Source organism: Vulpes vulpes, chromosome 7, assembly GCF_048418805.1.
Source record: "Vulpes vulpes isolate BD-2025 chromosome 7, VulVul3, whole genome shotgun sequence".
Lineage (NCBI taxonomy): Eukaryota > Metazoa > Chordata > Mammalia > Carnivora > Canidae > Vulpes > Vulpes vulpes.
In genome coordinates, this window is record NC_132786.1 from 63,971,286 (window position 1) to 63,990,101 (window position 18,816).

Genomic DNA, 18,816 nt, shown 5'->3' on the forward strand with positions numbered 1-18,816 from the left:
GGCCACCTTCGTTCTTCCCCGTGGGAGGCGAGGGCGTCCCCAGCCCCGGTGTCCCCAGTCACATGCAGCCCCTCGGGCTGGCCAAGGACACACGTCACCTGAGACAGTGCCATACAAAGGGCAGCGCTCTGACCTGAGACCAGCACAAAGCTCCAGGGTTAAGAAGAGGGGGTTTCCTCTGTAGGGAGGAAGGACACCTGTGAGGGGGGGCTGGGGCCCTAGGAGTGCCGGCCAGGATGCCAGGGGCCGGGCTGGCGCAGGATGACAGCAGGGTCTGGCTCCCATGCGTTTTGTCCTGATGCCCCCATGGGAACACGCTGTTGGGCTGAGGGCTTCTGGGACGAGGAGAGACTTGGGAGGATTTCTGGCTGGCGTGGTGCCAGGCAAGCGGGAGCCCCCTGCGTCTTGCTGGGTTGTCGGACGGAAGGTCTTGGACCTAAGGCGCTGCTGGGAGAGCAGCACGGGCCTGCGTGTGAGTGTGCACATGTGTGTGCGTGTGCACGTGCGCTGGGCTTCCTCGCCTTCCCTGGCGGAGGGTGAGAAGGCGTTGGCAGGTGCCCGACACAGGAGCGTTCCACCTCCACACGCCTTCCCGTTGTCCTGGCCTCTACCTGTCCACGTGGCTGGACTTGAAACCTCAGTAGTATTTACTGTGAATTCCAGGCTTCTCTTTCATGTTTATGTATATCTGGTCTCTAGCTTCCCCTCTTTCTATTGAAACGTACATTCTGTTAAAGTGTGAATGTTTCATTCACGACCATCGTCATTTTAAACCGGGTTATTACGTGGTGACCTGCGCCGTTCACTCGGCGTGATCTTAGGGTATGACCCAGTAGGAAAGAGATACTCGGTGACTCTCCTCTCCATAAGCTGCCAACTGAGTGATTAATCTCAGTTGATCCCAAGAATCCCAGAGTCTCAAAAAGACTTTCCAAAAATCTTCCCCATTTTGAAGATTCTCAATACTGTATTCAAAATCTGACTTTTCTTTCCTTATTGACCTCCAAAATTCAGATACCAATTCCCATGAATGGCACTATATTTTAGTATAGTTTTTGAAGCTACATTTTATCTTGCATGACTCTAACCTCCATAGTTCAAAAATATCTTTTTTTAATTTTATTCTTGATATTTTCCAGGGAAGGGTTATTAAGGCCCTGCCTGCATAGCTCTGATGCTACCAATTACTTAAACCCAAAAAGAATGATTTGAAATAGACACACACTACACACACACAAAGTCTAAATAGGAATTATCCAGACAAGAGGTCACAAGTAGCTGCAGTTGGCTGGCAAAGGATTATTTTTTAAACTATTTTTATTTATTATTATTATTATTATATTATATTATATATTATATTATATATATTATTACATATAATATACATATATTGTATATTACATATACAATATAATATAATATATATTATTTATTATATATTTATAACATCATATACTTATAATATATTATTTATATATTATATATTTATTATGTATTATATATTTATTATATATTATTTATTATACATTATTTATTTATTAAATATTTTAAATATTTCGAATTACATTTCACATGATTTGTGAAATATCTGTAGATCCACTTCCCTTTATCTTGCAGAATCAGAATCTGCAAACATTTGGTCAGGGTTCACATGGAGGGACAGTCCCCTGAGGTGCACTAGTGGCGGCCCCTTTCCGAGTGGAAAGGCATCGACTTCAGAAGTTTCCTTTAGCCCCTGTGAGCTTGGATCATTGATGCTGTCTGTGCGGCCTTTAAACATTTTATTTTGTGAATTCTCATCTAGGCCAAACATCTTATTGGCTGAGCAAATGTTTTATGTACTTGATGCCTGACCCTATTTTAAGTATCCATGTTAAAAAAAAAAAAGGTCTTTTTGTGGCTACTCCAATAGAAAAAATTTACATAAATAAATACATAAATAAATAAATAAAATTAAAAAATAAAAAATTAAATTAAATTTAAAAAATAAATTAATTTTTTTTAATTTTTAGTTATTTAGGAGAGTCACACACAGAGAGAGAGAGGCAGAGACATAGGTAGAGGGAGAAGCAGGCTCCATGCACCGAGAGCCCGACATGGGATTCGATCCCGCATCTCCAGGATGGTGCCCTGGCCCAAAGGCAGGCGCTAAACCGCTGCACCACCCAAGGACCCCTAAAAAAAAATTAATTACATAAATTTTTAAAAAAGGGGAAAATAGTAAATGAATAATTCCTAAGCCATGTAACTTTTTATCGTAGGCAATTAATTTCCTATAAATGAATGCTGTAAAAATAAATCAGAAAATGAGAGCCTGAATTTGTGGTGCTCCATTTTCTGGAAGGGTACCCTATCTGACAGGGATGACAATTAGCTGAGCAGTGTTTGTCACTGTATGAAAATTTTTTTTCACTGTGTGAAATTTATAAGTTGGCGAAATGACACAGTACAGACCTGTAAGTCACATCGAAATCCCTAGGCCCTACCTGAGGTGTGGAAGCCACGCTTGTAATTAATGACTCGTCAGAAGATGCACGTCATGCAGGTGAGGGCTGTCATTGTCCGTGCTGTCTGTGCTGTGCCCCTTATTCTCAAGCCTTGTCATGTATTTATGGCCGCATAAAGGTTGGAAATGCTACCGGTGGATGTAGCTGTCGAGAAGTCAAATGGCTTCTACAGGACTTGAGGGATGGAAGGCGAAGAGCTGTGTTGAATAAAAGTGCGTCCGCGGCCCTGTTTCCAAGCCAAAGGCTGGAAAGTGAAGGACCTGCATGCACGCGATCTATCAGCTCCTTAGAGATGGGGAACTGCGGTCGATACCAGGAAGCCGGCCACGGGGGTCCCTGGCGGTCACATGACACCCTACACTGTAAACTCTCGACCCAGGGTCGCTGGAGGTCGACGGACATGCATAGTGGGTACTTGGATTTTAACAATTTGGGGGGGAAGTTTGGGGCCATTAAGAATTTTAGTGACTCTTGTTTTTGGTTTTTCCAAGTAGACATTCGGGGAAGTTGGATATTCCTGTCTCTGCCTCCCTTTCTGACATTACAATGTAATGACGGAATATGCCCCCCAAAACCCGAAAGGCGACGTTAATTACGTCCACCATAGGAAGTGAAAATGTCTCTTTGTTCAGAGATCCGCTCTTTTCCTTTTTCTTTTATTTATTCATTTATTTATTTATTTATTTATTTATTTATTTATTTATTTATTTATTTTCTTTTCCTTTTTCCTTTTGCTCCCTGTACTAAGCACTGGTATTGCTGTAGAAAGGATGCGTTGGGTCTTCTTATTCATTTATTCAATTATAAAACTGCTGAATCTAAGCAGATGGAATCTACGAGAAACTAGGCATTGGCTCATAGATGGGCTCCTCCCTTCAGGAGGGGAAGCAACGCAGGTGCCTTCCGGGCGGCGCATGTGGGCTCGCTGACTGCTTGTCGCAGCCCAACCACGCTTTCTGCAGGACCGTGATGTCCCCTGAGACTGTCCCTCGCCGCGAGGCCCCGAGCCGCCCCATGCTGGCAGGAGAGCGAGGCTGGGCTCTGCTCACCCTGTCCAGCCCGCAGGGAGGCCCTGCCTTCACCCCCCAGGGTGCCCCAGGCTCGAGCGGACAGGTGCCCGCCGTGTTGGGGTCCCCGCCGACCTTGTAGTGGGTCCACCTGAGGCCGAGCTCCGAGGCTCAGCTCCTGCCGTCGGAGGCCACAGCGCTGCGCGCTGCACATCGGTGCTGTCCTAAGCTCAGACTTGCCCCAGGTCCTGCCCAGCGTCCCCCCGCCCGGCGCCCGGCGGTTCCTCTGGATTCATACCCCTCTCCCTCCACGACGTGAAGGCCCGCTGAGGCCTCCGCTTTGGGGCCTGGAGCCCGCCGTCCCCTGAGCCCCCAAGCTGCCCCCCAGGCCAGGCGGCCTCTGCGGTCGCTGTCGCCCTCCAGCAGCTTGTATGGCCCATCGCAGCATCGGGGGATAGTCCAGGCCGAGGGCGAGACCATGATCCTGGCCTCGCCACCGAGCAGGAGGGGGCTGCCCTCGAGGTGGCGGCGCGGCCAGTCTGGCAGCCGGAGCACGAGTGTGCAGTGTGCAGGTGTGGGGTGTGCACCCGAGGAGTCCTGTGCACGACTGCACGTGCCTTACCCACTGCCGGGCGCCCGGCCTGACGCTCGCCTGACAGAAGTCAAGCACCTGAAGGAGTCTTCAAAGCCATGTTCCAGGGGGACGTGGGGGCCTCCGCCACCTTTGCTCCCTGACTCGGTGGTGTGTGCCCCAGGGTGAGTCGACGTGTGCGTGCTAAGTGCTATTCCGTGTGACGAGCCACTAGGAGTCTCTATTAACGGGACCTTGTTTGTGACGTATTGTGGTAACTGAAGCTCAGGGGTGATGCCCCAGAGGCCCTGCCTAGCCACGAGCAGAGCCCCCCGGGGAGGCGGAGGCTACGCTGAACCCAGTTTATTAGATGCTTCTCACATGGAAACCGCCATCTGTTTTATATATATATACACACACGTAGGCTTTTATTAGCCGCTGTATGTGATATATTAGAGGACTCATTTCTCCAACAGAGTTTATTATATTTCAAGCAAAACAAGAATGAGGACAAACTGCTGATTTCATCCTGAAAGAGTGTAATAAAGAAGGAAATTGGTTGATAGTTGAAGCACAGTATGGGAGTCTGTTCTTTTCGTGAACATGGGTCTATAAAGTAAATTCAGACTCAGATAACCAAATTGCAGGGAGGCCTGCCACGCGCAGTGGACACTTGCCAAGCCGCTGGGCCCTGGCTCTCAGGAGAAGGCTGTTCTCAGTGCGGGGTGGCCCCTGGGAGGCGTGGGCAGCCTTGTGGTGTGTCTGCCCGGTTGGCCCGGAAGGAGCATGGTAGGGGGATAAAGGAAAGGAATGGAGTACGCACGTGTGCGAGTGAACACATATAGATGTGCAGCTGTGTGCGTGTGTGTACACGTGTGAGTGCTTGTGTGCATACATATGCGTGTGCATGTGTGTGTGGATTGTGCATGTGTAGGGTGTGCACACGTGTGTGGATTGTGTGTGTGGAGTGTGCACATGTGTGTTTATTGTCCACATGTGGGGTGTGCATGTGTGTGGACTATATGTGTGGGGTGTGTACGTGTGTGGACTGTGCGCGTGTGGGCTGTGCATGTGTGTGGGGTGTGCACGTGTGTGGATTGTGCACCTTTGTGGGGTGTGCATGTGTGTGGATCGTGCTTGTGTGGGGTGTGTGTGTGTGTGGATTGTGCGTGTGTGGGGGGCATGCGCGTGTGTGGATCGTGCGCATGTGGGGTGTGCACGTGTGGATTGTACACGTGTGTGGGGTGTACATGTGTGTGGATTGTGCATGTGTGTGCATCGTGTGCGAGTGGGGTGTGCACGTGTGTGGATCATGCACATGTGGGGTGCGCACGTGTGTCCCTTCACGTGTCGTAGAGAGAGAGTCGTGCACGTTTGTCTTGCTTTCTGGTCCCAGGTCCCCGGGCTTCATCCTCACTTCACAGCTTCCTGAGCCGAGGTTTGCCGCGGGTTGTGACCACAAGGACAACCGGTAGCGACACGCGTGCCGTTGGTCCTTGAGACACTTTCTTTCAAGACATATTTTCTCGCACCGGATCGGTGCTCTTCCCTTCGGGCAGCTAGAGATCTGTTCCCCTGCCGTCGGCTTCTCTGCGAGGCTGCCGAAGCCACATGCTGTGCCCACGGGTGAAGGAAGCCGGGCCGCGCCCGCGCAGACCTGGCGCCTGGTGCCTCGTGCTCGATCGCCACTTCCACGACTGAGTGACAGCACTTCTCGTTCGGCTCGTGGCTTAGAGCTCGGAGCTCCATTAACAGTAATCATGAGTCGGGTGCTCACGGATCTGGGAGAAAGCCTTCAGGGCTGATTTCTCCTCCTCTCGGTCTCAGGGATGCCGAGCTCGACGGTGGCTTCACCAGAAACTCACTACTTTGTTGGTCAAGTGTGTGACTTCACAGAAGTGACGGTTCTGAGCTGTGAAGGCGACGCGCCAGGAGATGGCGGTGGGCCCAGAACCCTGCAGCCGGCCCCGTCCTCGGTGCCCACGCGCCAGGGGGTCTTTCCCTGCCATCACCACATGTGCTACAAGTGGGACGCGGTGAATCCCTTTCTAGCACGAGGCAGGTCGGGGGTCCCATCGCGCGCCAGCCTCTGGGACGTGGGCTCTGATCTTGTGCGTAGTCGGCCGTCGCCCTGCGCTCCCCGGGCAGAGGGCAGCTTCCCGCAGGGGCCGTGGGGGGGGGCAGTGCCAGCAGGCGTCTCAAGATGCTCAGGGACGTCCCCGCTGGCGCATCCTCTGATCTCTGCTGCTTGCGTGCGATTGCCTGTAGCTGTGTGTCTGATCCTTGTGCAGAGACACACAGGTGCAAATATAATAAGTAAAGCCGAGGGATGCTGAAATGGGAAAGGAGTGAAATTAAGGATTCTTTCATCTGCTAGCTGCAGTGAGGGTTTAACCGTGCTGTTAGAATTTGAAATCCATCTCACAATTTTGGAACTTGCAGAGACACCGTGTGTGTCGACTGTGCAGTGACTCCATCGTATTTAAAATGTAAGCGTCATAATAGGTATTATTTATTGCACGAACTGTATTTGATTAATGATTGCACTGACAGTGGTGGCTAGCACAATGCTTCTACAGGAGCTTTTTTTTTCGAAAAAACAGAAAATGGAATAGATTCTTTGTAAATTTTGTCGGGAACAATTAATTAACAAATCAAAACATAACAACAGCCGCATGCTTCCTAGTCAGTAACGCTGAGGGTGGAGGGCTGTATGATTCTCATTTAAATTAAAAGGGAGTTAGGCCCACAATCGCCAGACATTCTTTAGAGGCAATTTTTGTTATCATTTGTCTTACTTCTTTTAAAAAAAAGTCACACAAAAAAATAAAAAATGAGAATAAATATAAAAATGTCACTTCGCACCACCTACTGTTTTTTCCAAGGTCGGCACCGTCAGATTTAGTGTCGGTGTGCGCTTTACTAAAGCACGCAGGGAAGTCCTTAGTAGGCGGGAGTGGGTATAATTCGGTTACTGCTACTGATTATGGTTTCACTCAGTCGGGACGGTAAGTGGCAACCTGGGGAAGATCTGTCTTAAAACTTACCGAAAAGCTTCACCTTAAGAAACCGCATGTGACCATCGTCCTCCCAATTCCAGAGTCGCTTACCTTCCTGTCTGTGCACCCGATTATGTTTCAGCCTATGAGCTGCAGAACTGCCCGGACCCGCCTCCGTTCCAGAACGGTTATATGATCAACTCGGACTACAGTGTGGGCCAATCCATCTCTTTCGAGTGTTACCCTGGGTACATTTTAATCGGCCACCCCGTCCTTACCTGTCAGCATGGGATCAACAGAAACTGGAATTATCCCTTTCCAAGATGTGACGGTAGGTTAATCGTCCTGGGCAACAATTTAGTTTTTGTGTGTATATAATAGTGCGTCGATTATTAAAGGGACACGTTAAAGAATCCGTTAACGTATTCAGCAAATACGTATTGGGGATCAATTATGTTAAACTCACTCTACTTAGTATTTCAGGAATATTTCATATACCATCAAATTAAAAAGACGAATAAACAGGTCTTGCCCTCACGGCAACGACAAAGAAAACCAAGTGATAAATGCAAAACCACACACGGGCAGAGGGTTTTGATGAGTCGCGTGTAGAGGGATGGCCTCTGCTTGAGAAGTGACCAGATAAATCTTTATGACAGTCGTCGTATTTGAAATGACAGTGCACTGGGTTACAGGATTAGTGGAGGGAAGGATGCTTATTAATTGTACCCTCGATGTTTTTGGGGTTTTTTTTATTGCTAAACTTTGACCACGATCATATGTTGCTTTTTTATTTTAGAAAACGGATTTTGTTTTTGTCGTGGGCCTTGAGGCACATATAGTATTTCGCTGCTCAGAGATGGAGCCTCCAGGGTAGAAAATACGGTGTAAGCAAAGACAGGGTGTAGAAGCCGCCCTAGGAAGATAATGCAGTGGTGCGATTCAACGGTGTGTGATGATCAGGGTTTCTCAGGAGACGCGGGAGTCGGGTGGACAGGGAGTCAGGTGGACAGGCGGTGTCGACAGAGGGAATCCAGGTTCATCAAATGTCCCTAGTCTGAGCAGGAATCACTTCTCTGAAGCTTCTGTATGACTATCTGATTTGTTTGATGGTTTTGAAATCTGAAAGTAACATCAAGTCGAAGTTAATAGATCAAGTATGCTATGAGGACAGCGTATGAAACAGAAAAGTCACTACAAGCCTAATATTCAGACATTGTAAACATAGTACCTTTGAGTGAAAAAATAATGAAATTGCCAACTCTGCGGTCCTTTGAAATGCTAAACACGTATATCCCATGTGGCAAAAGGGAAATGCAACCAGGTATGTTTGAATTTCTTCTGAAAAAGTAAAAACAAAACAAAGCAAAACACAAATACACCAATGGACTTTTTAAATTGTTTTACCATTCTATATTATTGTGAAAAAATATGAAAAAAAAACCCTTCAGCTGTATTTTTTAAATTCCTTAAGAAAAAGAAATATTTTTTAAAAAATTAAAAAAAAATCCTTAGTCTAATGCAAATTTTAATAATACCTAAAACAGCATTTTAAAAATTACTTTATAAGACTAAGCATAGGGCAGCCCGGGTGGCTCAGTGGTTTAGCACCTGCCTTCAGCCCAGGGTGTGATCCTGGAGTTTTGGGATCAAATCCCATATCGGGCTCCCTGCATGGAGCCTGCTTCTCCCTCTGCCTGTGTCTCTGTCTCTCTCTCTCTCTCTCTCTGATCTCTCATGAATAAAGAAATAAAATCTTCAAAAACAAATTAAGACTAAGCATAGTAGTAGCATGTATGGTGTTTTTTATTAAAACACTTAAAAAACGTTTTTTTACTACTCACCATGTAAAAATTCATAGATCTACATATATAAAATACTTTGAATCGTCATGATTAAACCCTTATTTGTATCTTCACCATAATTCTTTGAATTCATAGACACATGAGAGACTTTCTGGCTTGATATTAAAAGAGTAGAATTAAATACTTAAAAAGGCTTCATCACTTTTTCAAGCTCTGGTTTCAAAAATAGAAATAACTGCTGGCTTAGAATTACCTTGTGAAAATAAGAGAATATATTGTTTGTGGTGTATCTCAGAGGGGATGCCACCTTTGATAATTACGTTGCGGTACATCGTACTACCCAGAGGTGGCCAACCTGAAGCTAACGGCCTCTAGACATCAAATGAAAGTATGAGAGTGGCCCCCAAGCCACGCTGAGTCTGGATTCCTAAAGGGAGTCTCAGAACTCACCAAGCTGTCTTACTCTGGTTGTGTTTATAACAAGGAAAGGACACGTTAAAATCATGGGGAAAGATGCCTGAGTGAGGGCAGGGTGGAAGCATCACTCTGCAGAACTGATGGATGACCATAAGCCCAGAATGTTGCCAACCTGGGAAGCTCTTTGGGTTTAGTGCCAGAGTTTTTAGCTGGGGCTCTGTTAGGTCATATGACAGATTGATGGATGGATGCTGGTGCTTGCTGTAGGCGTCCAGACCAACTCCCATCCTATAACCCAAAGGTCCCACCTGAACCTCCGTGGCTGGTCTTTCTGGCATGGCCAGCTCCATCCTACAACTATTGGGTATGGCCAGCCCCCACATGAAACAAAGATGCTCCTGTCAGGAATGCCCTAAATTCCCTCCCAGAATAGAGGGCTAGACCTCTCTCTAGGCAAGGTCAAATTCTTTACTACACACATCTTGTTACCGTTTTATCTCTGTTTCATCTCTTTAATGTTATAGACAAAATAAAAACCCACAACATGAGATTCACATAAAATTATATCATAAAATATATTTTCTAGGCACCATCCAAAGTGTGTTTCATGGCCTCTCCATATTGGCTTAAACTCAAAATAATATTTACTGTATAACAAAAGTTATTTTATCTGTGAAAGGTTGTATTTCCAAGAAGATATATCTATCTATCTATCTATCTATCTATCTATCTATCTATCTATCTATATGTATATCCTTTATATATATATATATATATATATATATAATAGTTGAATTTATATATATAATAGTTGAATAGTTTCCTTTATATATATAAATCTTTATGAATAGTATATATATATATATATATATATATATATATATATATATATTTCCTGATAATGGTGGGCTGTTAGGATGTCTATTAGTGTCCACTTAGACTATGGTTAAGGCCCTCACAGGACATCAGCAAACTCTGCTTATTATGCAGGATGCTCACCTGAAATGTATTTTACTAATCCTGCATGGTTTTTCAGTTCAGATTTATTCTTAGTGTGTAGGACAAATGTCCTGAAAAACAATCTTCAAAGGTCCAACACTGCATACTTCAGAGGAATCTTGGAATAGATCATAGATGTTTTGGGGGGAAATGAAAGAGAACATAGATACTTTGAACAACTTCTGGCATCCTTAGTAAAAATTGAGCAATTCAGACAATTAAGATTCAAGAATTATAAATCTTATTTTTTAAAGTTTTTAAAAATTTATTTATTCATGAGAAACAGAGAGAGAGAAAGAAAGAGAGACAGAGACACAGGCAGAGGGAGAAGCAGGCTCCATGCAGGGAGCCCGACGTGGGACTCGATCCCAGGACCCCGGGGTCACACCCTGGGCTGAAGGCAGGTGCTAAACCACTGAGCAACCCGGGCTGCCCAAGAATTATAAATCTTAAGGCATCAGTCCTTCCAAGCATATATCAAACCAAGTTATATGTACATGCTGACAATATTAATATGTTTATTGCATAAGGATTTATTATGTAAAATTAGTGTATTCTAAATTCCTCTGGACTAAAAATATGATATCAAAAGAGAAAATATGTCTCAAGGTGACTTGAGAAATTCAAGACATTATTTTTGCTAGTAACATACAGAAGTGTCAGTTAAAAAAAGGGTTATAATCGGTAAAATAAATAAAATACAATTAAAAAGACATCAGTTTACGATATGTAATTTGATAATTAAATATGCATTTCTACTTACAAATACAGTTTAAAAATTTTAGACATTTTGTCACCTTAATCTGAAAGATTTATATAGATATACTTTTAAGTTTTTTTTTTTTTTTTTAAGTTAAGCACTGTCCTAATGTTCCTCGACACAAAATGCGGCAGTAGGTACAGTGGGGAACTGTGTCACAGAGAGAATTATTAGGATAACGTAATGTGTGGCAATTAGCGTGTTAGCAACCTCGTTTAGATTGACAGATATTGTAATCAGAACACTATTTGAGGGATCCCTGGGTGGCGCAGCGGTTTGGCGCCTGCCTTTGGCCCAGGGCACGATCCTGGAGACCCGGGATTGAGTCCCACGTCGGGCTCCCGGTGCATGGAGCCTGCTTCTCCCTCTGCCTGTGTCTCTGCCTCTCTCTCTCTCTCTCTCTCTCTCTCATAAATAAATAAAAATTTAAAAAAAAGAACACTATTTGATTGAATAATTGATGTGAGAAACCCAAGCAGTCGAAGAATATGTTATTATATAAGTAATTTTTAAAATTAAGGTTTACCAAGTTGACTGATGGACACAGAAAATAATCTCTTCCTATAGTTCATAGAAAAAAGGAAATCATAAAGAATACAACTATCTCTTTTTACTGATATATTATAAACATTTGTAATATATATTATAACATGTGATATGTTATATGTGATATGTATACAAATATAAGGTTTGGGTTATACATTTTATTCTAAATATTTCCATTATCAAACAATTCCTAAGCTAGGGGGCACTACGTCTATCTCAAAACCATCATAAGGAAACCAAAGTAAGTGAAAGGGAAAAAAAATGTAGATCAGAAATACCTGTGTGCTGCACACAATCAGTGATATATTATAAATATTTGTAATATATATTATAATATGTAATATGTTATATGTAATATTTATATTATATTTATATATAAATATAATACTTGGGTTATATTTTATATTGGGTTATAAATGTTATTCTAAATATTTCCATTATCAAACAATTCCTAAGCTAGAGTGCACTACGTCTATCTCAAAACCATCATAAGGAAACCAAAGTAAGTGAAAGGGGAAAAAAAATGTAGATCAGAAATACCTGTGGTGCTGCACACATTCAGAGAGATGAGGTGTGCAGCTCCTGGCTGCAGAAATAGTCAAGAGTTTAAAAGTTCATAAATATTCATGCCAAATGCAGGTATCTGCTGTTTAATGTCGTGAGCTTTTTCTTCGTCCTCGTACTAAAGGTCACGCAGAAGCCTTAATGGAATCCCAGAGACAACCATCTCTAAATGGCCTGTGACTGTCCTAGTGGCTGTTCAGGGTTTTTAAGACTGAATTTCTGATTGGACTCGCTTGATAAGCTCCTTCCATCCGTGTCCGTTCAGAGAAGCGCACTCTGCACTTGTTGAAGTGGAGGAAAGAGCAGTGAACACGCGTCTCGGGCCGTGGGCTTCCCCGAGCCTAGCCCCCAGACACAGTGCGGTGATGCTGCCCCCTGCCCAGCTGCGGTCCGCCAGGCCCACCCGCTCATCCTCCTCGTCTCCTGGCTCTGGCCTCGTGGGAGCCGGGGACTGAGATACACCGTCCCTATCCCTGTGAGCCACCCCAAAGCCTCAGGTTCTCAAACAACAGAGAGAAGAGCCCCCAGTGACCCTGGGCAGTGGTTCAGGGTGGAGCGGACACCCAGTGAGGATGTGGGTGGACGCTGCCTCCAGGAGGCCTTCAGTGCAGACGGGGCCTGCAGACACCCTCCAAGCTCAGCGCAGCTGCCCCAGCTCCGCACCTGATGGGGGCCCGGTGTCTGGTCCTGGGCTGCGACACCTGCTGAAAGGCCTGAGCACTTCTCCTCCATCATTCACTTCAGGCTGCGCGCCCTCCTCGGGGTCACAGCGGTCGTGGCAGGACGACCGTGTGCAGAGGCTTCGTACAACTCTCACCGCCCCCCATCCCCGCAACAGGCCGCCGGGGAGCCTACTGCAGGGCCAGCCGTGGACCGCGCTGTGACTCGTGTCCCTGAGGACAGCTGGTGCCCCCCAGGGGAACCTGCGGACCCTCGGGCATCTCGGGCACTGGCCGTAAGTGTGCACGACCCCGTTGCCTTCTGGGTGCGCGTGCTGGAGCCACTCCTGGGACCCAGGGAAGCACGTGACCTCGAGGCAGCAGTGCATGCAGAGGATGCCTGCGATCAGCGGGTGCAGGAGCCTGGCGGGCAGGGGCGCTAGGGTGGGCGCAGGGTCATCACCGTCCCACCCACCGTCCTCCCAGCTCCCATGTGTGCAGCAAGAGGCATCTCCCGACCCTGTCCCATGAGGTTTTCCTGGTGTCTCCATCATGGGACATGACGGGCCCTTGATGACACTGAGCTCCGGGTCCTCCAGCCCCCGGGAGGTTAGGGCACAGCCTGAAATTTCCAGTCCTCCAATTACTTGCTGGGTTCCCCTGGCAACCAGCACCACCCTTGAGTGCTTTCCTAGTCCTGTTGTTGGCAAGCTCGAGGAGGGTTGAGAGCGTCTTGCCCAGAGTGACAAAGGCTCGTCCCATCTTCTATCCTGGGGCCTTATCCGGAGGTCAGACGGCAAGACAGGTTGGGTACCTCTTGGTGTGAATCCCTGCAGCCTAGTGCATGGCTCCCCACCCTGGCCCAGAGGACAGCCTGACGCCCTAGCATGCCCCACTGTGAGGGGCCTTGGGGTGCGCGGTGTGCCGTCCCCTGGCCAGCCGGTGGCCTCCCCGTCCTGCCATGACCGGCGACCAGGACACAGGCAGTGGAAGCCAGTAGGGGATCCAGTCCCAGGTTGCTCTCCACAGCGGCTTCCCAATTGATCTGCCCCTCGGGGTGTGCTTAGCCTCACCCCAGGAGACACTGAGCGGCCGGACCCAGGGCATGCTGAGTCACAGCACATCTGCTGTGTCCGCACTCATCCAGGGACAGGCCCCCCGACCAGGAAATCTAACGGTGCCTGTGGGGCCACTGCAGTGAGGGCAAAGCCTTCCCTGGGGTGACAGGTCAGGGTGGCGAAGGGCGGTTGCACACGTTGTGCACTAATGGGGTCGTATTAGCTTGCGTGACGAGCACTGTTCATTTGTTCCCTCATCGTGTCCACAGCAGTTGACTCCATGTAGCCTTTTGCTGGGTCCCCTGCCGGCGCCCCTGTGCTCCACGTCCCCGGCTGGGTGTCTTGCTCTAACCCTGCACATCCCGGGACGTGATAGACTCTCATCGAAGACTCCTTGGATCAGTGAGTGGTGGACCTGTGACCTGGGTGTCATGCGCAGACCCCGGCTTGGATCCCTGGCTTGCCCGGGGTCCTACCGCAAGTGACATAGAGAACCTCAGAAGCCCGCGAGGTGTCCTCCCGCAGAAATCCCTGTGCGGTTTCTTTTGCTCTCGAAGAGATGGACTCAGTCCTTCTTGCTTGTTCTGTTGCGTGTCGTCACTGCTTGGAAGGGTGCTCCCTGATACACAATGGGGTCGCACGGCTACAAGCTCCAACCTGGAAAGTCAAAGTGCAGGGAGTCAGGGCGATGGCAGGTTACAAGTCGGTTCCCAGCGAACGACCTCAGGTGCGCGTAAGGCCGGCCCGCCGCCCACTTCAGGACACGCAGGGCTAAACTATCCAGTGGCGACCGTCCTACTCATTGTCAGCTCATCTGTTATTTGCGGTTTCTACTTTAGGGTGACCTGAGCAAGGCATGGAGGCCTCATGAGAGTGGGTTGTGGGTGGCCCCGTGCCAGGGAACGCCATCCGTGACCTGTGGCCGCCGACCGTCTAGTGCTGGCCAAGAGCTGGCGGCGGCTACGGCCACATGGCGACGGACAGACGAGACGCCTTTAGGGTGAAGGTCACGTCTCAGTCGAGTTTGGAAGAGCTCTGCTCCCCGTGGCAGCGGGGTGGGAGGAGGAGATCCCACAGCTCCGGGGCCGCCGGGTAGCCCACTGTGACGGCGACAGCCCGTGGGTGTCCCCATGCTCTGCGTGGCTGGTTAACAAGCCAGGTTCTGCCGGCCCCACACCTCACTGATGGATGCTCACCCATAGAACTTGTGGGACGTTCTCCACGGCCCCTTCTCCCAGGGGATTCGTGCAAAGCTCGTGCCGGATGCAGCCTGGTTTACCCTGCATCGCCCGGTCCCTGGGCTGCCCACGGCCTGCCGTCACACATCATTTGGCACCAAAGTGTCGGTTTCTCTTTGCGACAACACACTTTGGCCATGTTCCCTGGACCCACACCCGACACCCTCCAGGACGCGTCTTTGAAAGCCTCAGAAGACTCCGGCATCTGGCGTCCGAGACCACATCCATCGGATTTGGGTTGATTAAAAAGCCCGGTCACTTATGACTTTGACGTACTGACCCGCCCTCTGAACGTGACACTGCAGCTCCGGTTGTTCTGCTAACGTAGGGTCAACTTCCTTTGTCCGTAGAGAAGACAGAGTAATTGCCATGGTAACGGGCAACACCAGGTCATTAAGTGAAATAAACCGGGCGGGTTAGGGATCGTGAATCTGTGCAGCGTTGGACGCTGGTGAGACGTGGAAGTGCTTCAGTAAAACCCCACTCACCTGACCTGGTCTCATTTCTGCAGGCAGATGCCTGCCAGGGATTGATAATATTTTTGTCTTAGGCAAGTGGACTTGGATGCCGCTCTTTTAGGCTGTTGAAATGGGTCTTGGAAATCTCACCTAAAACAAAAACAACAAAAAAATTTTCCATTATATATTTATGGGTAATTTCCCCGTAATCCCTCGTATCACATAGCACAATGGATTATCAGCTCGGTCGCAGAAAATAACGGAGTGATTAAGTGATGGCCTTTTTTTTTTTTTTTCTTAATTATATGGGAATGACTTTATCCCGAGGTATTTGGAGAACGCATTAAGTGGAACTTAGATAGCTTAGTTTAGAAGTGTGATTCTTCTAAGAATTTAAGACGTTGGGGCATTACTTTGACCAAGTGGTTACTGAGAAATAATTCACAATTATTTCTTCTAAGGAAGATTTTGTCCACATAGGGTAGTAGACCAAGTGGGAAGGGCTTTGGGGCACTGATAAAGGCCTTGAGTGTATTTTTTTGTGTAATGTTAAATTCTTGCAACTGAATCAAAACAGTGTTGAATCATGGCAATCTCTGCACTTAGGGAATGGGTACATACCTGTATGATCACACTCTGCAAATCCCACTTTTAAAGCTGTTAATAGACTTTGCACCTTTTCTTTGACAAGGATGTGTCACATTTAAAGTTTTACATTCATCATGTCAACAGGTAGAACTGGGGAGGAGGGAATGTAATATTTTGTGGGAATTTTGATATGAAAAGAAACTAGTCATTTATACAATAGGCTTGGCTCAAAAAAAGTGTTTTTCAGACTCGATATTCCTAATGGGGGATGTGACTTTATTTTATTTTTAGTAGCAAATTTGGATGTAGACTGACAGACAGAGCTGAATGTCTTAATAAATCTAAATTTGAAGATTAAAAAAAAACTTTTTTAGGGACTTTAGAGACTTAGAAATGTTCTTTAGCCGTGTGCTTCCTAAAGCTGGCTGCGTAGGGCTTCACTGCCTTGCTTCCTTCTCAGCTCCTTGCGGATATAACGTCACATCCCAGAATGGTACTATTTATTCGCCCGGGTTTCCAGATGAGTACCCGATCCTGAAGGACTGCGTCTGGCTTATCACGGTCCCTCCTGGCCACGGCGTCTACATCAACTTCACCTTGCTGCAGACGGAGGCGGTCAACGACTACATCGCTGTCTGGTAGGAGCGCCTCTGCCCATAGGCCCATGCGTCATGGGGACAGGCGTTTCCCGCCGCCCCTTCCTCGGGCTCTTGTGTCACACGACATATTAAGAAATGAGCATTTTGGGGTGGATATCGGAAATGAGATTTACCGACCGCATCCAGTGACGGAGAGCATAGATGTCCTGTAACATGGTCGATAAATTCAGGAGGACTCTGGTTATAGGTTATTCCAAGATAATCTCACTTTACGTTTTTCGATGTGGTTTTTCCAAAAGGAAGGTGTGTTAGGATCCCTTGCACGATGAGAGTTCAGTGCCCCTAGGAATGTGGAGGAGGGAATCCCGCACAGCCCTCCGCCCCTCAGCCTCCACAAACGTGGCGTGTGGGGCACAAGCGGGCTGGGGATGGGGGTTCTGTTTCTGCTCCTGGGAGCCCCGTGGCCTTGGGCAGGTCCCCGTGTGGCCCTTGGCTACAGCTCCACGTCGGTGGCAACGGCCCTCTCCTCTCCGCTTTGGGAAGTGAGAGCTCACGGGGACCCTGGGATTGGGTGGCAGGCACCTGTGGTGCTGTGGGGGGGGGCGGGGACTGGGGCTGCCCATTGGAGCTGTGTGGGCGGTGAGGAGCTTGAGGCAGGCTGGGGGGCAGGACGGGCTGCACTGGACTGATGGGGCATGAGGTGTGTGGGGTGTGCGGGGTTCTGGGGGTCGTCCTGGAGGCTGGAAGACCCAGGAAGCCAGGGACCAGGGTGACCTGAGCTGTGGGTCCTGTGGGGTCAGGAGCAGGCCTGGGAGGAGGCCGGGCTCAGTTCTGGAGGCCCTGGGGCGCCCTAGGGATTGGAAAGGGGGCCTGCTCTGTGAGAAGCACCTTGCGGGAGGTGGGGGCCTGTCGCTCATGCCAGACGGCACCGGGGGTGAAGGGGATTGGAGGTACTAAAGGGACCCGGGATGCCGTTTGGGAACCTGGGCGAGCTGAGCTGGGGACGGCCCAGAGCCCACGACCAAGACAACTCTCAGCCGCCTTCGGTGCAGACTGATGGCTTTACTGATGCCTGGGCCGGGCGGGAAGAGCGGCTGACCTGGGACTGTGGGGGCGCTGCCCATGCGGGGGCCACGGAGGCACAGCCATGTCCACAGGGTCCCCGCGGGCCATGGGGGCTGCAGCGCTTGCAGGCCTCACCCCCCTCCGGAAGTGGCTCTTGCCCTCGAGGTGTCCCTTCCCTGGTGAGTCAGCCTACCCCAGGGAGGCTTTGTCCTGCTACCCACTGGGACAGTTAGTGAGCTGGGGTCTCGCGTCCATGGGCCCGCAGCCCGTACCCCTGAGCAGCTGGTACCCCTCCCGAGGGCAGCAGGATGGCCTGGGCAGGGCCCCGGGTGGGGACAGTCCCTTCGGAAGTGCGGCAGGGCGAGGTCCCGGGCCTGGGGCGGCCCAACCTTGGGGCCGGCGGCTGCAGCGGGCTCTTCATGATGAGCAGGGCCACCTGTGGGGTGCCACGACACGGGCAAGACAGACACCGTGGCATCCGGCCAGGCTCGGCACATTAGGCATCACCACGTGTCCACGCAGTGTCCACGCGTGACTCGTACTTTACTCACTTTGTGCAAAGCACAGCAGTCTGCTGAGTGCGTGTGCAGGCCTCCCTGGCTTTGGGGGGCCGCGGCGTCCGGTAACCCGCCCGTGGCCGGGGTGCAGGGCCAGGTGCACACCTGCCGTCCGCGCGTCCGCTCGGGCCTGGAGAAGGCCACCTGTGGAAAGAGGAGGGGCTGTGCCCTCAAGGTCCCCTGCCTTCCTAGGGACGGGCCCGACCAGAATTCCCCTCAGCTGGGCGTCTTCAGCGGCAACACGGCCCTGGAGACGGCGTACAGCTCCACCAACCAGGTCCTGCTCAAGTTCCACAGCGACTTCTCCAACGGAGGTTTCTTCGTCCTCAATTTCCACGGTCAGTGCGTTTTCACCCCACGCGCTAAGTGGGCACGCTACCTCGGGCTTCGCAGCCGGCGGTGTGGACGTGACTTCTGGC

The 18,816-nt window shown here is 49.1% G+C and overlaps 1 protein-coding gene across 2 annotated transcripts in view; it reads left to right on the top strand.

Moving 5' to 3' along the window:
• Positions 1 to 18,816, top strand: part of CSMD1 (CUB and Sushi multiple domains 1) — a 1,871,666-nt gene that overhangs the window by 1,708,290 nt on the left and 144,560 nt on the right. For both annotated transcript variants that reach the window (XM_072763911.1, XM_072763912.1), the window contains exons 42-44: positions 7,227 to 7,415; positions 16,637 to 16,814; positions 18,590 to 18,735. In XM_072763911.1, the coding sequence (XP_072620012.1) occupies positions 7,227 to 7,415; positions 16,637 to 16,814; positions 18,590 to 18,735 (513 nt within the window). The remainder of the gene's footprint in view (positions 1 to 7,226; positions 7,416 to 16,636; positions 16,815 to 18,589; positions 18,736 to 18,816) is intronic.